Source organism: Tubulanus polymorphus, chromosome 1, assembly GCF_964204645.1.
Source record: "Tubulanus polymorphus chromosome 1, tnTubPoly1.2, whole genome shotgun sequence".
NCBI classification, from domain to species: Eukaryota; Metazoa; Nemertea; class Palaeonemertea; order Tubulaniformes; family Tubulanidae; genus Tubulanus; species Tubulanus polymorphus.
Window position 1 is genome coordinate 21,347,719 of NC_134025.1, and position 21,261 is coordinate 21,368,979.

At 38.7% G+C, this 21,261-nt stretch overlaps 1 protein-coding gene across 1 annotated transcript; it reads left to right on the forward strand.

Moving 5' to 3' along the window:
- The first annotated feature begins 260 nt into the window (after positions 1-260).
- Positions 261-20,890, forward strand: LOC141898241 (cyclic AMP-responsive element-binding protein 3-like protein 2). Its single transcript, XM_074784071.1, has 10 exons — positions 261-721; positions 3,154-3,337; positions 3,818-4,153; positions 5,425-5,615; positions 7,401-7,544; positions 7,995-8,053; positions 8,159-8,227; positions 9,040-9,136; positions 12,035-12,215; positions 14,908-20,890. Exons 1-10 carry the CDS (start codon positions 617-619, stop codon positions 15,237-15,239), a joined length of 1,698 nt encoding a protein of 565 aa, XP_074640172.1. The 5' UTR covers positions 261-616; the 3' UTR covers positions 15,240-20,890.
- The last annotated feature ends 371 nt before the right edge of the window (positions 20,891-21,261 follow it).

Genomic DNA, 21,261 nt, shown 5'->3' on the forward strand with positions numbered 1-21,261 from the left:
TAAAAGACTAGCATTACTAAGTCTAAAATCATGTTGTCTTCAAAAATTTTATAACTGACAATCAGGATACAAAACATACAGTCAAAACTATGATTCATATCATGTTTGAAAACTGAATATCGTTGAATTAAAACAGTTTGATTTCGAGCACGCTTTGTGGGAATTCCAATTATCTTGAACGGCCGTCGCTGATTGGCTGATGGCGGTACCGGCAGCGATTACGTGGCTATAAAGGTTTGGTCGCGGCCGTCCCGGGTTTGACCCTCACTCGAGATTAGCTCACGCCTTTAAACACAACTCGTCACGCGAATAGTAAACATTCGTCATAAGTTCCAAGTTGGAACTTATAACGTCGAAGCCGCAATTTCTAATCGGCGAATATCGGATTAATATTTCATCATTTCACGAAGCTCTGTGCCGTGCGCAGCGCTGTCTGATAGTGAAACGCTGCTGCGACACACTACAACAGTACAACAGCGCCGCTATCTCGTTCATTTTCTCAGCGTCGCCGTCGGGATAGACACATTTACGTATACGGGGTGGATTACAGCCGCCGCCACCGCATTTCTGGACTTCTCGGCCCCGACCCCCTATTCGGAATAACGGACTAACGACGATGGATTTCTACGGTACGGATAGAAAGCTTTCCGAGCTCGGCGAGAGCGATTTCAACGACCTACTCGACCACGATATGTTCGACGGCACATTCGGTGCACTACCGGTAAGTTACAATACAATATACAATACTTACAGCGGTACTGCCGCTGGTAAATTGAAGTAAAATTTATTTTCTACCAGATGTCCAGTGGTGGGTCGAATTTTCGGGGCTCCAAACATGAATTGGTCTTGGCGCAACATTTAAATAGCTTGACAGCTTGTTGGTATTCATAATGACATCGAAATCTGGGGTATGGGGGTTAGGAACTAATGAAATAAACCTACTAATCAACTAATGTTGTGGTCCTTTGATGAAACTTTTGAGCCGCAACCCCTCAGCTAGTCTACCCCTCAGCCAAATGAGGGGTGTTTGAACTGTAGCGACTGCAGCGGCCAAAGTCGCAGCAATAATTTACTAGATGATGTTATTTTTTCTTCCAATACCGCGATTTTAATGAAATTGAAGTAAATACCCCGCAGTAAAATATTGGCGATTGACTGCAGCGATAAAAAATTGCTTCCAACGCGCTTGCAAACTGGCAACTCTTCGCTTCGAAGACTTATTATTTTTATTTCAGTTTCCCGTCTCATTTTGTCTGGGCTTCTATCATATTAATCAACCATCTGGGAATGCTTGATTCACTTCTCAAATGAAGTATCACTCGTACAATTATAGTTACCAGTATTTCATTCAGTGCTTCGGAGGTTGGGGGCGACTGATCAACAATTAACATCTATTCAATCTTGGGAATATCAATTTCAGTGTAAATTTCAGGTTTAGATATTTAGATATATAATTGGGTCTGACGTGGCATGTTATTAAGCGTGTTAATTAATGAAAAACAAATTGGGAATAGTAATTGATTCAATGATGAATTGAAAAAGATATTCTCGCGCTAGAAAAGTTCAAAAACCAGTGACAGCGTCAAACAAAAGGCTTTCAGATTTCACTCAATGTACAATAAGGACACACATCCCTGGTTTAGGCATGGACTCTTAGAATTGAAACGATTTAGAGTCCATGATAGGCAACTATGATCAACAATATGAAAACATTGCCCGCAGTCCAAATCAATGATATTATTCGATCCTTGGAACGCTCCTGAGGCCTTAGAGGGGGTCTATTAATAGTGTATTGCGCAGGCATTAATTCCTATTTGGCGCTGAATGTGAATTTTTCAGCGTGCACTGCATTTTTTTGTGTGCTAGGTGAAGGAATATGTCAGCTGTTTTCGATAAAAGATCGACCTAAATGATTGTGGAAACTGGATTTTGAACCGTGACCTGCCACAACAACGTAATTTCACATGGCAACATTTACTATCTAAAGTACCATTGTCACGATAGCCTATTCAATGGTTATATCGTAATAACGTATATTGAGATGTGGGTACCAGTTCGGGCACGTGTGGGGGATTCATTTTATCTGTTACAATGAAGCGCGCGGGTACCAGTATTTAGAAGTCCAGTTTTAATCATGGAAATCCATTATTGTGATGACTTACACGCTCCGAGCATGTTTTTACGTGAATAGACTTTTACCTTCCTAGCAGTAAACAAGGAAGGTATCTGCATTATTAATAGTTCTTCATGACAATTGAGTTTCAAGCTAGGCTTTCAATTAGGCTAATGCCTGGTGCGGACCCACGCTGTATTTTGGAATACAGTCAACGTTTTCAGAGTACTCATCAAAAACAATTTTTGAAGTAATTTTGGTGCAAAACTTGCTCAGAATGGCTTGTAATCCGTAATGACTTCACCTCCAGTGCTCACCTTCGAATGGCATGGGCACAAGTTTTGCCCTTTTCATCCCTCAAAGGTGCCATTTTATTACTGGAATACTGTGAGTAGCTGGCTCTGGATCTGCCCCTTGACATTTTTTTACTCCAGGCCCCTGTTTCAACTGTTTAATTTCTAATCATTTAAAGGAATGCAAGTTTATGTTAAGTTTGGTGCGTACTTCGGTATGTTAACCCAAACAAAGGGAATATTTTGGTTTAATTGCTTTATGGTTACTTCATAGTTTCAATCAGTGAGGACAAAACAATCCAAACTTTTTAAACCATAAGACTGATCCTTTTCCTGACACTGGACTCTGGACATTTTTATTTTGGTGAATATGAATTCTCTTATTTTGTCCAGTGGTGGATCCTGGCTGGAAGAAACTGGGGGGTTGTTCAAAAGGGCACTTTTTAGTCATGGCGGGTGTTCCTGTTTGCTAGGGGTAAAACTTAGGTATTAAAAAGCAAGGTATATTTTATATACGCATTTAGTGCATATTAGATCAGTACAGGGGATAAGAAGCCTATATCAAGTGGATTTTCAAAAGAGCACTCGCACAGAAAAGGGGGAGTTTGAACCCCCTGAACCCCCTTCTGGGTCAACCACTGCTCTCATACATAATGATGCCTCATAATGGTCTATATTAGAGCATCCCTGCGAACAATGAGCTGCTGGTGTTGAATTTATCCTCTTTTCATTTATGTTTTCAACAAGGCAATGGATGAACAGTACAGCTCCGATTGTCAAGATTGGTTGGAGAGTTTGTTCGAAGACCCAGTGCTCAATGATAAGATGATGTCAGACGCCCTGCATCCCCCGCAAATCAAGTCCGAACATAGTTATTCTCTTAGCAATGATGCGAATGGTCAAGAAAGCAAAACAGAATCCGGAAACAATGGTAAGAATTGAATAACGTATTTTCATCCTAATTGCATTTGGACAAGCGCTCATGTGGTATTAACAACTGCAGGGGCCAGTTTTATAGACTGGTATTATTCATTCATTCCCCTAAGCAACCAGAGCCATAATAGAGAATCTCTGTTGACTATGTTTCAAAATGTTGTGCACCTTGGCATCTTTCAGAGCTGCCAAATGTCCCTGAAAATAGATTTAAGGTATTTGGATCAGAATCCTTGAAGAACCTTCTGTCTCTAACAAAGTTTATTTCTTGTGTCCCTGACTCAAGCCCTGTTTAAAACTCATACCCTGTTACTCGATCAAGACTTTGGTCCGAAAATGGTCATAATCCTAAAACCTGGTCTTAAATTATTTCGATTGGCTATAGAATTAAGCTGGCCCGAGACTGGTCTTAAAGTAAGTTATGTATCATGACTGTGTTATTTGCCTCTGGTCTTAAACTTATCTTTTCTCTCCTCAGAGATGGACATAGAATACTTGACCGAGACGCCTCAGACGAAGGCGTGCGACTTGTCGAAGAAGACGTTGGATCAGAAGTCGACGTCGTCGTCCTCGTCGCAGGTGGTTATGATCAAGCAGGAACCGCGTACGGAGATCATCACGACGTCGGCGACGACGGCTACGACGATACTGAAACAACCGACGATCGTCCTGACGACGACGACGCAGCCGATATCGACGCAACACCGCATCGGCGTTCAACAACCGGTGACGAAACACGAACGAATGATCGTGCCGAAATACAGCATCAAGTTGGAGCCGCACGATCTTATCGACTCGATGAGTGATACATCTAGTAAGACACGTTAGATATCTGGATATCGAGGGGTTCTTCTGGGAGCCTCGAAATTCCCTCGGTTAGGGATTCGAACCTGATGGCATTGCTACACTCAGCCACGGCACAAAACCCTGCCACAGTAGACAGGGTGCGCAGGTTTACTGCAGGAAAACTTGCGGCACCAATCAGATTGCTCATTGTATAATCGCTGAGAGGCTATAAATGGGAAACCCGGGGCTGAAATAAAACGGGATATCTGATTGGCTAAAAATGATTTCATCTAGCTGCGCGCTCGGTTTATCTAGTATGGCAGGGTTTTGTACCATGGCAATCTCGATGCCATCAGGTTCGAATCCCTGCCTGGGGAGGATGTTCGAAACATTTTGTAAAGAAAAAAAGAAGATTTTTTTTCAACATAGGTGCAATCTATTGTAATTCTGTAAGGGGGTGAAAAGTGTACTGCAAGTCCACCTTTGTTGTTAACTTGCCCAAGATGTATTTGGTAAGACCCTTCAATCTTGCCCCTCTAGTTCTTTGGCTAGAAAAAGAAAAAGAAGAAAATTCTGCTAGCCTTGATATACGCCTGCGAGCCTTAATCAAATAAAGTCGGAACAAACTGACGAATTCAGTTGCCCTGTTTGTGCTGAATATGGGTGTGGTAGTATTGAATATGCCTCGAAGGGCTTCGATCAATCAGAACCACAATTTCAAAGTTGCTTCGAGCTTTATGCTGCAAGGTTATATGATAGTTACTACTGATGTGGGATCAATATAAACTGTCGGCCAAACTGACACATGTGTTTATTGTATTGGATATATAAGCACGTTGAACAACGAACAATAGCGCATCAACTGTATTTGATATCTCCGAATCGATGTTTTCTCACAGTAGTTAAAGGTGGGATGGGTCCAGGGATAAGTTGAGACTAAATCGAAAAAAAAAACGGTTCTTTCTTCCGATAAGCCCCGGGTATGGTATATACGACTAGCGTTTATAAGTTTACGAATCCATAAACAGCTGAACTCGCTTAATTCAGATGATTAGGGACTGCCCGGATTAAATGAAATCCGAATTATGAATTCATAGTTTTGATTAAAACATGGTTCTAGGTTAAATGGACCAAATATCCAATCCGAAATTAAATGAAAATCAGGATTAATTGGGTTCTATTCTCTCTGTGTATAAGTAATTCCTGCTGCCTCTAGTGCCGCTGAAAAGTATTCTGAATTCCTTCACTCATCTCATTACATGTACCTAAATAAATGTTTTTCTATTTGTCATTTTGAAGACGACCATGTCAGTTTGCCGCCCACGCCGCCCAGCAGTAATAACAGCAGCGACAGCGAAGGTGGTCAGAGTCCGCTGAGATCGGCGCCGTCGAGCCCGATACGGCACACGTTAATACCAAACAGGCTTCCTCAGACGACCGTTACCTGTAGAACCTACACATCTCAACCTCTCTTCTCGAGTCCCGTTCGAGTGAGTTCGTTTTCTAGCCTTGTCGGGACTTCCATTTATACGGGAGCATTAGGCACAAATTTTAATGATGATAAACAGGTCATATCTCATGACGTGTTTCATAATTGCTGCGGGTTTCAAGGTGATTTGGTAATTTGTGTTCGTTCACTTAGAATTTTTAAATTGCCAGATTGTCAAGCATTTCACCGAGTGGGCATGGTCTCCCTGGAGCTTCATTTCCTACTATGTTTTCAATCATAGCTGCTGGGTTTAACGTGTGGAGTACCTGAATCTCTTTTGGGTCTATCTAAGGATGTATACCTCTGAGTCCAATAACTCCGCTGTTTTCCCATTTTTGGAACTAAGCCTATTAATCTAAAACCCAAGCGGAAAAGCTAGATCGTGAATCGGTGTTCCTTAATTCGACTAACATTATTAAACAGTATCCTAACAATGTCATCCCACATGAAATGAAAATTGTCATCAATTTCAACTGACTAGGTCGACGCTTAATGATGGGTTAAATTATTCTGTCCGAACTAGACAAATTTGATAATTTTTCCGACGCGGCTTATTAGCTTGTTAATAGGTGTGGGGGCTAATAAAACGGTTTCGGTCTGAACATCGGCATAAAGCCAACAACGCCAGAGTGTTTTGAAAAATGTTCAGTCTTTTAAGCACATAATCATTATCAGAGCTATTTACACTAGGTGTTACCGGTTTCTGTCTGGACAAATATTTAGCTTTCACCGTATTTGTCGATGTATGAAACGAATGAACCTGACGTTTACTGATTTTTAGGTCAATTTAAGGGTGGACCTCGAAGTTCGTAAGAGTTGTAGAATTTCAAGCTTTGGCAATGACTGAATGAATTTGGCAAATTCTACCTGTTGAAATGTATGAAAGATATAGTCGGGTCATAAAATATTTGCACTTTTTTGTGGGGAACTGATTCAAATTATGTCAATTGACACACAATTGACGCTTCCATACATTATGTTGGACTCCATTCTAGTAGTAAAATTCCTGTACAAGTTTTAGAAACCCACAATAAAATACCCCCCTATGAAATCATTTCATTATAAAATATGGAGTGACAGTAAAGTGACAGTCAATTCAATTGCTATGAATCACTCATTTTTCTTAAAGAAAAAGTAATTTTTAATTTTGTGGGTTTTTTTTATAAGGAACATTTGAATACTGTGAGAGTAAGTACATGTTTCTTGTCCTTCCTTGTCCAAAGGTATTCCAGCGCTTTCCTCAATTTTATAGGCTCTAATGCCTATTATGAGAAAATGTCTTTTCTCGTGCTTAACGACGTTTTCGGGTCGTAATGTGCTTTTCCTGTCCATTTGAGCGCTTTTGCGCTACGACAATTTCAATTTTCCGATACGGGGAAAATTTGATGAGAAAACGTCTTGTCGGCATGTTCTCTACATGTGTTTAGCACTAAATCCAGGGTGTGTTCCTTTTTTCTCTTGTTGAAGCCATGGACCTTGCCATGCACTGTGCCTATGACTATAGCATATAATTTTTAGGAAATTCACGCATCATAATGAACCTGAACCGCGAGCAGAGTTCAGTTTATTTCTGATATTTGGACTTCGCATTAAAACTAAATCATCCTGTCACTATTTTATGAACTACTACACTGAGTAATTATCTTATCAAAAAAAAAACCTTGTAAATGATAAATCATAGTGTGATGATTACATAAATGCACTTTGGTACTGTTTATATGGTCATTGAGTGTGTTATGATGGACTCTGGAAACGTTCAACTTACGATTGTGTCAATTAATTCTAGGTCACTCACAACGGCGTGTTGGTACTAACCGAAGAAGAAAAGCGCACGCTTATCACCGAAGGCTACCCGATACCCCAGAAACTGCCTCTTACAAAACAAGAAGAGAAAAATCTAAAGAAAATACGAAGAAAAATAAAGAATAAAGTGAGTTTTATAAATTATTGGCGCTATTGTTCCAATCATTCAATTCTGGAATGCCGAACCTCGTAAGTGCCTTGACCTACAGTACTGTAACTTCTTGACTCTGTCAAGACGCTTCTCATCACCTATCATCTTCTGGAGAACACAGGCTGATAAATGGCTTCAGCATATTTTACTTTACTTAAGCTCAAATTTACATTCCCCACCACACTCTAGCGCAATTATTTAGAGTTTGCGCAAGAAAGACATGTAATTGTACCCTCTTTGCTCCCAACTACCGGCACAATTTGGTACCTCGCTAGCTATGCGTGCGGTTTAGTACCAGGACCTTCTTCGCGACATGATTGATACCCAGTTACATACATACATGAGCCACTTGGTCAATTTTCATAATATCCTTGAGCTATAATGTTAGTGGTTACAGGTAAATAAATCAATGTATATCACTTGCAGATATCTGCTCAAGAAAGTAGACGAAAGAAGAAAGAATACTTAGAAACTCTAGAGAAAAAGTAAGGCGCTGATATATATCGGCTTCGAGTGATTAGAAAATATTCCGAATTTGATCTCAATCGAAAAGTGAATGCTCATATAAACTGTAATCTATCAAATTTTAGGGTAGAAGCATTTACGCATGAAAATGGGGAACTAAAACGAAAGGTGGATTCACTTGAAGGAAACAACAGGTAAATAGGAATTTTCGATCGTCGATTCGATGATTTAACCCTTTCAGAGGTGACTAATTAATATCCTATAGTGCTGGAGAAAATGTGAAAATTTCGGATAATTCCACCCTAGTGTGTTGAATAACGGGAATAGCACTATGATGCGTCTACACCGCGGCGAAGTGTATCGTTAGTTACTATTATTTCACTATGTTTGACGGGTGCTGTCATCTTTGTATAGAGATAAAAACTAAAAACTAATTACATCAATACACCGCAGTGCGGTGTACTAGCAAAATCCATTACCGATTTATACACCGCACTGCCGTGTAGATGCACTGAAAGGGTTAATAGCATTTAGTTGGAATATCGAGTTGTCAGCTTGAGTTGTCTGTTATTTGGTTGGAAATTCTGACTGATTGCTCGATGAACTTGCTTAGTGGCTCAGGCAATTCTGTTAATTCAATATGGTACCAACGCTGTTGGAATTACCGGTTTTTATATTGCAGGTGCTCTTGTGACCTGTGTTGCCTTATTGTTGTTAGTGGGGCAGACCAAAACTGATGAAAATACTGTTCACTTGTCTCTGATTATGAAACGGGGAATCATCCCTCTTATCTGTTTGATTTATAGATTGATTGATTTTGATTCGATTTAAAATTGTGTGTCCCTTACAAACCCATCAATCACACCTGTTGGCGACAAAACAGGGGGTTTAATTTTGAAATCAGAAATCGAAGTACAGATATAGTCAGATGATTGGCATTTGTAGATCTTATGTCTATTTTGTAAAAAAAAAGATATCAATTTATATGTTTTTCCTCTATGCGTAGATCTTTACTGTCACAACTGCAGAAGTTACAATCCTTGGTAGGGAAAGTAAGTCGACCATCTGCTGTTACGTCAACACAAACCGGAACCTGTCTCATGGTAAGCATACATCGAAGTCGTTCACTTCGTTCTTCGTTTTCGACTCTAGTTTCCCTTGCACTAGTTTTCGTTCTCGACCTAGCTCCACTGAGTCCTGCGTTTTTGACTCTAATGAACGAAAACTGATTTCGAATCGTATAGCCTTTCTTAGTGAGCAATCCGTGGAGCCGGGTCGGGATTCGATTCGTATCCATGAAAGATTCATTCATCGTAAGTTTTCGGATGAATTCTTTGTCCTCTACATAAAAAACTATATCAGCTAAGTCTACATTCAGGTTTTTGATTTTGAGTTGATTGCGGGCTCTCTATGCAGGGACTGAAGTTCGATAGATTTGAGATTGACTGATTGGTTGATTAAATGATTGATTGATTGATTGATTGATTGATTGATTGATTGATTGATCTTAAGTTCATTTGTTAACCCCTAGGGCCAGTTGCACAGTTGTGACTTTAGTCCAAAAGTGTTCTTAATTCTTAAGACTGGTCTTAAGTTGTTAGATTGGCTATAGAACTAAGTTGGTCTTAGACTGGTCTCAAGTCTAAAGCCTGACTATGCAACCGGCCCCAGGGGCTGGTTTCATTGTCTTAGATGGTCTTACACTGGTTGCACATCTAAGCCATGACTGTGCAACTGGCCGCAGATGACTGGGGTTAGGTTAGTCCGAATCCAATGATATTATTTTGAGCTTATCGATATAGGTAACTCTCGCCAAATCCACTGATCAGCAAGTACTCATTTGAAACTTGAATTTCTGACTCCGTAATTTAGACATTGCTGATAATACCGATATATGGTAATCCTTTATAAAGTATTGAAATTTTATTCAATACACCATTCAAGTGTCTCGCTTCATCCAAAAATCATTCTATCTATATGATTATTATTCAGCGCCGATTGTTTAAACAGCTGGTGCTCCAAATACCCCATTCGCTAATAACGTATCTGAAATATACGATATATATATATATATATATATATATATATATATATATATATATATATATATATATATATATATATATATATAATTCATCTTTTAATTCATGTTAATTCCGATGTGTTTGTGTGAATGAAATCGCATTTCCGCATGATTTCGATATGATGAAGCAAGTCACAGCGGTAACACATGTCCGGCTATTAACGCAGATGGCGGGAAATACAGCGTGTAGCGTGAAAACAGTAAATATATATATATATATATATATATATATATATATATATATATATATATATATATATATATATATATATATATATATATATATACATACGTATATTGATCTGTTTGTTTGTGCTCGGCAGCAAAAATATATTCAAACACGATGTTACGAATCTTGTAATGTAGCAATTATGTTCAGGTTCGATGAACTGAATTTTCCCATATTTGTCTTGCTGAATGATTCTAATATTTGCAACTATTATGACTTAAGTTATTAAACTTGTCCACGTACTTATTTCGGGTCTGGTTTCTGATTTTGATATTGTCAAGACTTAACTTCCAAAAAACAATCAAACATAATAGTAAAGTGTTTGAAACGAAGCTTTGCTCTCTGTTATCGCGTTTCGCTGTTTTTCTGAATTGCCACATGCGATCTGGTAATTAAGTACGCGCGCGTGTACGTACAAGTGTTCCGACATTGGTGGCGGTGGAAACTAATGACGTAAATCAAAATATCGATTTGTGAATTGAAAGATGAAAGTATAGTATGTCTATATACTGGTAATACTGTGCGAACACCTGTTTTATCCTTTCCAGAGAGGAGCTGGCTTCCTCCTTCAAATCCCTCTGATTCTGACTACGTTTTGGACTTATCAGCAGTTATTAACTGATTTTTCTTTTTGATATTTAAGAAGTTTTATTTTATGTTCATAAATTTGACAAGAATACATAGTCCAAAACTGATATGATTTTTGGCAAATTGATAGCGTTCGTCTTCGGGGAATTTATGGAGTAAGCCGTTCTTTTCTGGAAAAGTCTGTATGGTTAGATTCTTAAAATGATTAGTACAGTACAGCACAGTATTTCATCTGGCAATTCGTTACATATATTATTTCCTTAGCAGGTGGATGGCTAATGCAAAGGAAATATGTTCTACTCAAAAGTCAAAAGCCATTCGACTGCTTGGTGCATCGAATCACAGTTACGATTTGTGCCTAGTTCCATAGTTGATTTGGGGAACTCGGTCCATGGGGCATAATTTTCAAAAACCTTCATTTGCAGTTTTGTTAACTAGTATTACCTTAAGCGTGGTGGTTAACTGAATTGACTACCTTAACCGGTAATAGTTCAGTTAAGCGCTGATGGGTTGAGATTAATACTGGTCTGTAAAACAACGCGTTGGAAAGTAGCCCCATGTCCAGTTATGACGAGTAATCCTTAAACATAGTATTTCAAGTTGATAGATCAGTTTAGACGGATGGTCTCGAATCTTAGCTGACGCTGACACATGGCTTTGGCGTAGACGTATCTTCTGAGCATCATTGTATTCATGATTTTCCATTTCGTAGATAAGCCGCATTCACGCCACGTTATTGAGAATTGTCCAGATGTAGTCTGTTGCTATTTAGAACGGACCAAATGTCCACCCTGGGAGAAAATCTACACTAAACTACTCCGTTTTAGAACCGACCAATTTAGACTCGCCAAAAAGACCCATCCAGGTCCATCACGAAGTGCGTGAATAGGAACCTGTCAATCAGTGGTACTTACTAGGCATAAGAGCGGATATATAAAAACCTGTGCGACTGAATATCTCTGGTTTGGTCCTTTTGAATTTAGTCCATTCCGGGTGCAGGACAAATTAGAATGGACTCGCAGCAGCGACGGCGTGAACGCGGCTCTGATCATCATCTGTATCCGGTGGACGTTACTGACCCGTGTACTTCCATTGTTACAGGTGCTTGTGTTATGTTTTGCCATGTTTATGGGAAGTTGGTCTCCGTCTACGATCCTAAATATTGGTTATACAAACACGACGCCCGAATTAATGACAATACCGAAACAACGGCCATCCTTGGATCGGATAATCGGGCCGGATCTGAGAGATCCGCGCACCGACGCTTACTCGACCCCGAACAGTAAGTATTTCGATATCGTTTATTGATACGGTTTCATTTTATTCACAAATGGAACCATTATCTACGTCCAAGGAAACTGACGTTAACGAGATGGCTATATTGGATTTAGTTTAATCTGCCTCGGTCTGGGTTATTTAGGTCGAACAACATATTCACAGCAATTCAGGGGCCACTTGCTCAAAAATTTATTAGAATTAACCAGTAGATAGTTGACATAGTGACAATTAAAAGTTCATTGTTACTATGGTATTTATCTGGGGCCAGTTGCTCAAAAGTTGGTTAGAGTTAACCAGTGGATAGTTGGCATAGTGACAATTAAAAGTTCACTGTTACTATGGTATTTATCCGCCGGTCATCTTTAACCAACTTTTGAGCAACTGACCCCTGCCTGTTATCTTCAACCAACTTTTGAGCAACTGGCCCCTGGACTATGATTATATGATATTTATCAGCAATTCTGGACTGTATATGATTTGATTCCATTTTAATGCGAATCGAATGTGGGCGTACTAAAAAGGAATGTTGAAATACCTGATTTCTATAGTGCGTTGTACCACCAACATTCCTCTATAGTAACTTTTAAAATTTAGCGATTATAGCTGGATAAAGATATTAAAACGGTGGTTGGTGCGTTTCCTTGATTTTGTTTGTGTATATTTGTGTGGTGGGTGATCAGGCGTCATATACAGAAACACTGCATGTATTATCATCTATCAGTTGCACACGGGTTGGTTATTTTAATAAACACTGACACGAAAAACTAGAACAATCAAAGGATTAAACCATGCTTTACGAGATAGATAGGGCTATACGGCGAGCGATATGTATTACGAAGATATGGAACCACGTGTGTTCGGATAGCAATGCGACGAACATCTGTGTCGTTCTCTCTCTCTCTCTCTCTCTCTCGGTAATTCGTACCCACGCAGCTGTCTAAGCGCCGTGTATACATATCTCGCTGCATTTGCATATCGGATATTTTTACGACGAATTTCACTCCGTCGTCTGAAATATGGTCAACGCCGCGGACACATGTGCTTATACGTACATGTGTGCGGGCTACGAGAATTAATCATATGTCGTTTGTACTCTCGCGGTTTCATCGCGATCGCGTGTTCCTAATGTTAGTTCAACATTTACGGGTATTGCTTCGGGAGAAAATTATCGATAAAATGCGCTTGGAACGCTACCATATTGCTGTCGAAATAATTAGATCAACGTCTTTTGTATAGTTCAGCCTAAATTAAACCTATTTGCGGTACTGGAATGCGACTTATAAGCTTTGAAGAAAATATAAATCTAATCAAATCTGTTGAAAAATGGGTCTGAAAATCTTAATATAATGGGTGAATCGGTGGTAAATCCTTCAGCAATTAAGATTATTTCCATGGAGCCAGGGTCAACAAGTTGTTCAAATATTGTTAGCTGATTCAAATTTCATCTTGATAGTACTCGGTGAAGCCTTGTTATAACGATTTATTGATTGTTACAAATTCAATTGAATGATTTCATACCAGATATATGATGAACTATCAGCCGTAACAAACAGAAGTTGGTTTCCTGAAGTTCCTTGCAACGAGGTTCTATTTTATGAAACATTAATTCTAACTTCGATTTGATTTCGAAATCTTCGTCGACAAATGATTTCATTCGGAACGTAAAAAACGATTTTGACGTCAATGAATTGATTCTCCCGATCCTTAACTATAACTTTTACTCCGCGAGTTTTGCTATCTGCGGTATTTGATTTCGTTTTAGTCGGATGGGATTGGGTATTGATTAATACTAATCATTTTGATACCGCGTCGAGGCGCATGAGGGAGTCGCCGCGTTATCGCCAGCCATTTGTGGGTTAACAGATGGTTTCATTCGCGTTAACTGTCGCAGCTGATGCAATCTATGTTGCGCGTGTGTTCGAATTTCACGAATTAATTTCATATATCGATCTCATTGTTTGCCGATAATTACGCTTTCGTATGAAAAAATGAAAATCAAGTTCTAGCTGTATTCGAATATCTAGACGAAAATAGTATATTCAATTCTATATCAGAATGTTATTGTGTTTTTGGTAAAACTCACTTAACCAATTAGCACTCAGGAATTTCACAATGTAGTGTCCATTACTCCCCAGAAAATTCAAGGGAAAATCACAAGTTTATCACCATACAGAATAGTTTATTTCTAGTCAGTTCATGTACAATAAGTTCATGTCATTTTGTAGTAAATAGTCAAGGCTTTCATATGATATAATATTCGATAAGGTGGGCCACCAAAATCGTGACCTTTTGGCCCCCGATATTCGCCCAGACTTACGGTACTTGGATGTGAGTGCTCTGATCTGTCGTGTTCATACTCCTAATACTCGAGAATTGAAAATAGGAAGATGTTGATTTCTGTACGGTATTTCGAGGACTTGGGTCTCTAGTTTATCATAAGCTTTTGGCCGAGTCAGATGGAACTAGACTGATGTTTTATGAGCCATCTCGCTTGAAAACATTTTTAAGAATCCCGAGTCAGACATAGGTAATATGGAACAAATTGCACGGACCGGTACCATTGGCTGCTTTATTTTTGCTTAAATGATTTTCCCTTAATCTTAACGAAATCGGGAGCAAATATCCTGATATCCAAATAGATCAGATTTTAGTATTCTTAGTTTCACCAGTCTATATCATCTTTCGATTACTTGCAGAAAGGTCGCGTGTCCTCTTGTCGATGATGGAAGATTTAGAAGATCATAGCTTGTACGAGCCGTACGGACCGAACATGCCGTTCATGAACAAAGATGACGCCTGCGACAATAACGACGAGGAGTACAAGTTTCACGATCCCGGTTTACCGAAAGCCGCGCCGTTACCCGAATCGGAGATGCCGCCGTCGTCGTCGGGCGACGAAGGCGGGCGTGTCGTCGTCGTCAAAGCGGCGACGAAGGCCAACGACACTCGCAAAGAGGTGAAACCGATTCCCGACATCGCGGCTGAGTTTTCCAGCAACATAGCGGTCGACGTAACATCTACGGCTTGAACGTAAGCGATTGTGAACAAAAAAAAAACAACCAACGTCTACGTAGAGTAATAGTGTCAACCATAGCCTCGTGTAAAAACGTCTCGCCGTTGTATCAATTATACCCCGCTAGAGGGCTCTGACGAGTTGTAGCGACTTCAACTTCGTTGAATGCGAGCAGCGTCGGCGCGAACGTTAGCTCTAGCCGCTATCCCTTTCAAGTCTTAGTTCCGTAACTTCTCTCGCGAAGGTTTCAGAAATATTATGTACAGTTAAACGTCGACATATGTTGTACATATCGATATGTATTACCTACTCGATATATCGGTTGTAAAATGCTTCGAGGTTCTCGTGGGTCGAAGACGTATCAATAATGGTCTGGTGCCTGGTGATGAAGATGATGATGTTTGAAAAAATGAAATTCGTGGAAGACGACGTGTGGCTCAAATACTCAAAACAACAACAAAGATAAAAAACATTTTGAACAACAAGAATATCGTAATGAGTCTCGAGAACTGATATGGTTTTCTAAACGACGATAGTTGCATTTGTGAATCGACGTACGAAAGTACGCGTGTTTTAAAAGAACCCGACATTTTCTGACCGAAATGATGGCATTATTTTATATATGAGGTCAATATGGAACAAATCGTACGGACCTGCACTACTGGATGCTTTGTATTTCACTTCAGTTTAAGCGTCATCGTTTCTGCTATGCGCGTTTTATATAGGTCCGGCTAAGTGATGGGCCTACTTTTTGAGAAATTATTTTTGTTGCGATGATCTTTTGAATATGTACATATATAGAAATACCACACTAATCACTTAGGGCCATAAACCTCTTTCCAGTTTTCGCTGCATAGCAGTGCTATCTGATCTGCTGCCCGCAAGATTGAACTTTATATATTATAAAGATGGCGACGCTGTCGCTGTCGAATTCATGCTCGACTAGAGCTATGGTGGCGATGGCTTATGATAGAATCAAGAGGTAAATGATGAATATAGTTCACGATTCAAGCGACGATTAAATGTGCTATTATTTTGTGTTCGGTCGTGCCAAGGAAATGATCCCCCACTGCGTCGATAGTTTCCTTGCCCTGGGATTCTGCGTGCTAGATTTTCGGTATGTCGAAGCTAGGTCGTCGGGTATGACGGCGGACGCTTATCGAAATTCGGGTAAAAAAAGAGTTGTAAATTCTGTTGTACTACGCGAATGTGTTCATTTTCTCCAGCGCGAGTCGATTGAGTGCGTATCAGATCATTTACTCGTTTAAGTCACTTGCCGGAGGTCGTTCTATTACGATGATCACCATGGAATGGAATTCTATCTCAACTTAGATATTGATGAATTTTTTAAATGATTGATAAGTGACTGAAAACATTTATTCATAAATCATTATATGTCTTAGCATATCATTACTGTCGGAATGGGGGCCAGTTTTGTTGTGCATGTTCGGTGCAAGGGTTTTATCGGAAATCTTTCTATCAGTGTATTTTTATATAAGAAACGACGAAAAAAGAATTCTCGCCAAAAAAATAAAAGATTGTACAAACCGATGCATTTTTTCGCGGAGTGAATGAGGTTGAATGAGTCCGCGTGACTTTCGCAGGCAGAGTCCATCAGTTATCAATATTTCACACTTTTGTCTGAACTCAAAAACCTACCCCATATAATGTATATCGTTACTGATATATTTATCGAAGAATGTATGATTTATTTCTGATATCACGTTTTATGATTAATGGCCTACTACTATCAGTGTACGTATATGTATATATCGGGGTTATCAGGAATATAAGTGTTGTACCAGAAGAAAGAAGGTGCAGTATATTCAAGTGTTCTCCAATCTGATAGGTCAGTTTACACCTTAACCTGCAAGAGTTATTCGTAAAAAGTTTTTCGTGTGCCGGTTGATCTGCGTGGCAATTGAAAAAACGTATTCAATCATGAATTCCAAACTATTGGAAATGAAACTTTAGTTTATGGACATAGTTATGAGATGGTAAAAAAAGAATAAACATCTTATCCAAGGAATTATTTTTTGGGGATTTTAATACAATACATTGGAAAGTTAGAATATTCACAATTTTGTGTTACATTGCCAATGTCTGCGGATGTAAGACTCTGCAGTCGTTTTACTTCGGTTGCCTACTGCAGTCCGTAAGTGTGTCGGGCAGGCTAAGGATTAAATGATATACCTGGTTTACAGACCAATCAGTGGAATTTTACACTTATGTGCTCTAAATTCCTAGTACAGTAGACTCTGCCTACAGCGGTACCGGTCAGTGCGGTAATCCGCTCAAATCGGTACGATAATAAAAAGATTTTCAGTCCCTGCTGCTGTTTATGTGTTTAAAATCTCTACCAATAATTTTCTGGTCCTGGAACGACCGCTATAGGCGGAGAATACTGTAAGTCTTATTGGACAGTTAACTATTATATCTCAGACCATTCAGATTGGCATTCATCGGCATTCGACACCACTATTCTTATTACTGGCCTTAAAATTTGTTTTGATATCCTAGACTGATCCGGCTGGTATAAAATAGCGCATGTGTAATTAATTGGCTTCGGATTTTTGTATATTAATGGTACAATTTAGTAGCATGTGGAATATTCCATCTACGTCCATCATATACACACAGTATATACATGTATATATGTCTATATATACCAGGTATATTATTCTTTTTAGCTCGCTGGATTTGTGCTTGTAAAAAAAAAGAAGATTCGATCTAATCATGATTAAATGTGCAAATTCTGTGTCTAAGATCCCTCGATTAATATGTGAATGTCTGTGCTGAGATTGGAAGTACACAACCAGTACGACTCGTAATTCTTTCAAAGTTCTGCTAGAATTGATATTATTGCGGGCAGGTCAAAATCGATAAGATGCTTTGTCGAAAGAGTTCAAAAATTTATGAATGGTGAGAAATGAGATTTTTCTTCTCACGGATATTCCTTACTAGTTTTTTGTGTGCAAAATTTTGCTATTTCGATTTTAGCCCACTAGGGACTCGTTCATCGGGAGGCATTATTCAATATTGTAATTTGCCAATGACCAAGCATTTCGCCGAGTAGGCATCGGGTCCCCAGCACCCCTCGTTTTTTATGAAGTCGCCCACTTCGGGGACAGCTACTTATTATTTTGTTATAGTCTACTAACTAGTACTTGTTAAGATATACGATTTTCAGACTTTATCAGTTGAATGCCTTGCGTTGATATTCTTATAATATGCTTTTCTAGAACTAGAAAATTCAGTTGATTTTTTGATACCGATTTATGAATTTTTACGAAATGCTTTCGGCGCTTTTCTTCTAGTAAAAAAAGTAAATGACTGAAATACTTTTATAATCGTCGAAGCTATAATCGTCGAAGCTATACGGAAGCCATTGTTACTCAAATGTTTCGCGTTGTTGCATGTGGATGAACTACCGAAAACCTGTGCGTGTTATAAGAATCGGTTTCATGAATCGGAACCATCTGCTGCCCGGGTGGCATGTGTCTCGCGCAAATTTCATTCATTTTATATAGATCCGATTCTTCGAAAATCCATCAATTATCAGACTGAATTTTCACCGCTATACTATACCTACTCTCCTCCGTGCTATAGAAGTTTTACAGCGGACTCTGCTGTTAATTTACTGTAATTTGCTTTTACAGACGTCAATCAATCTGAAGCCTGAACCCATTATTTCAGAAATTCGATACTTTATCACTGTTCAGGGGCGGATCCAGGATTTTCTAGAAGGGCGGTTGCTCTGCTGGTCATTCCCCCTAAGATTTGAGAAAAACTAGTCTAAATTTTATGCATTCCGAGCATTTTTTTTTTGGCAAATTGCCTGATCATCTCATATACTCAATATGAAGCTTCTACTTTTAAATGTAACTTTGTAAAACTGAAAATAAACAGGACGAAGGAAATTTCCAAATGGGGTGGGCTGTTTCGGGTGCCCCCCCCCCCCCCTGGATCCATGCCTGCAGTTTTTCCCAATTTAGATTATCTACGCTTCGCTTGTCTTCGGGACATCACCGTAGACGTTTGTAATCGAAAGTAATGAGAATCGTGTATTTTCGATATTGGTCATAACAACAATTTCTCCAAAAGTAAAACAACTACACCGGTAAATGTTTGAAGGGTCAGACCGCTGATTGATTCCTGCACTAAGCCACGTATACCGATTATGCGTTTCGGAAAAATGGAGTCTGCTGTAGACATCACTATGTGATTGTATATCTCTGTGAAAAAATCCAATGACTGGTGATAATGATATTTGTTTCACTATTATTTGAAATTTTATATAGTTTTGTTGTAAAGATTATTGAATTTTTTTTCTCTATTCATGTTTTTAACGCGCGCGAACATTGTTTTGTATGTTAGTATGTATGGATGTATGTAAAATCTAACTTGAGTGTGGTGTAGGTGCAAGGAAATGTTTAAGCTCTGCTTTTAAGATAAAGAAAATTCTCAGGAATCGTTAATCTTCATAAATTTTGTTACATTCTTGTCTAATGTTACAACAATTTGGTATTGAAAATTGCGCATTGTACTGTTGAGGCTAGAAAATCGATACCTTGTTTCTCATTTCCGCTGAGCTTATCTACGCGGTACATTACTATTTTAAGATCATGATCAAGCTTACCATAACAGATCCGGCAGCTATAGGAATGAACTGATTACAAATTTTATTGCAGTTTACAAAAAATGACCCGGCCGATTAACAAGGCATCATTTTTTGCTTAATTTCATAATCTCTTTGAAAAACGAAAAGATCATCTGAATTTCGGAGTTTTCAAATATGATAATGAATCGATTTTCTGGTTGTTTTGATACTGAATGAAAATAGCTCTCATTAAGACTGATCAGGCTTTTATGCTGGTTTTTTCAGCTCTGCACATGTATATAAAGTACATGGATCACTTGTACCCCACGAACTGTTATGTAAGTGAACTGTCGTCCTGGAACTTGGTCCGTCGTTAACTTTCAACTCAGTTGAAAAAAATAGTTGAATCTGGTTTATAAAACATCAGGGCCCGGCTTTATAGACTGGTGTTATCTTTAACCCGGGGGGGGGGGGGGTAACTTAATCGCAAATGAATTGAGTTTGCCCTCCGTGTTAAAGATAATACTAGTCTATAAAACCGGGTCCAGTACTATTGTATTATGGTTACCGTAGAAAACGTGTGAAATAGCCACCGGAAAATCAGTTTGCCGAAACGAATATTTGGTTGTACAGTCTAATCTGCTGTATTCAGATCGGATTTGATCTAATCAGGACAATATTTACAGTCCATTTGTTCATTGATATAAAAGAAAATGACCTTTAATCCGGATTTGCTGTAAACTGGATGAATTTTGTTGGTCGCGAATGATTCGAATTAAGCGGATTCTACTGTATTCATTTTAAGTGCTTCGAAATAAATTGTTTCAGCCTAATACGTTAAGACGTGGTTGGTTCCACTATAATATTATTATTCATCGTATTACTATTAAAATATTATATATATTTATTAGTTTGTAGTCGCAAGAGAAAACCGTACGAAGTATGCCTTATAAAGAGACAATATCATAATTATATTATTCAGATTATCATTATGTTAGTGTTACCCTAGTCGATGATAACAAAAACCAAGATTTTATTTGCCGGAAATTATATATATATATATATATATATATATATATATATATATATATATATATATATATATATATATATATATATACCACAAAAACCAAGATTTTATTTGCCGGAAATTGTATATATATATACATATATACCAACCGACACCCAGTTTCGGTTTGAAGTTATGGAAGTATCCATCGAATTACGTACACTATCAAAAATTAGTTCATTTTACGATGACTCCATCCTCCCTCGGCTGGGATTCGAACCAGATGGCATCGCTACACTCAGCAAATCTCGATGCCGTCGGGTTCGAATCCTTGCCGGGAGAGAACTGGAAATGGAATCGGAGTTATTTTGAGTTAAAAATTTTTTTAGTGTATATTGCGTTATAGTTACATAGCTTGAAAATATTAT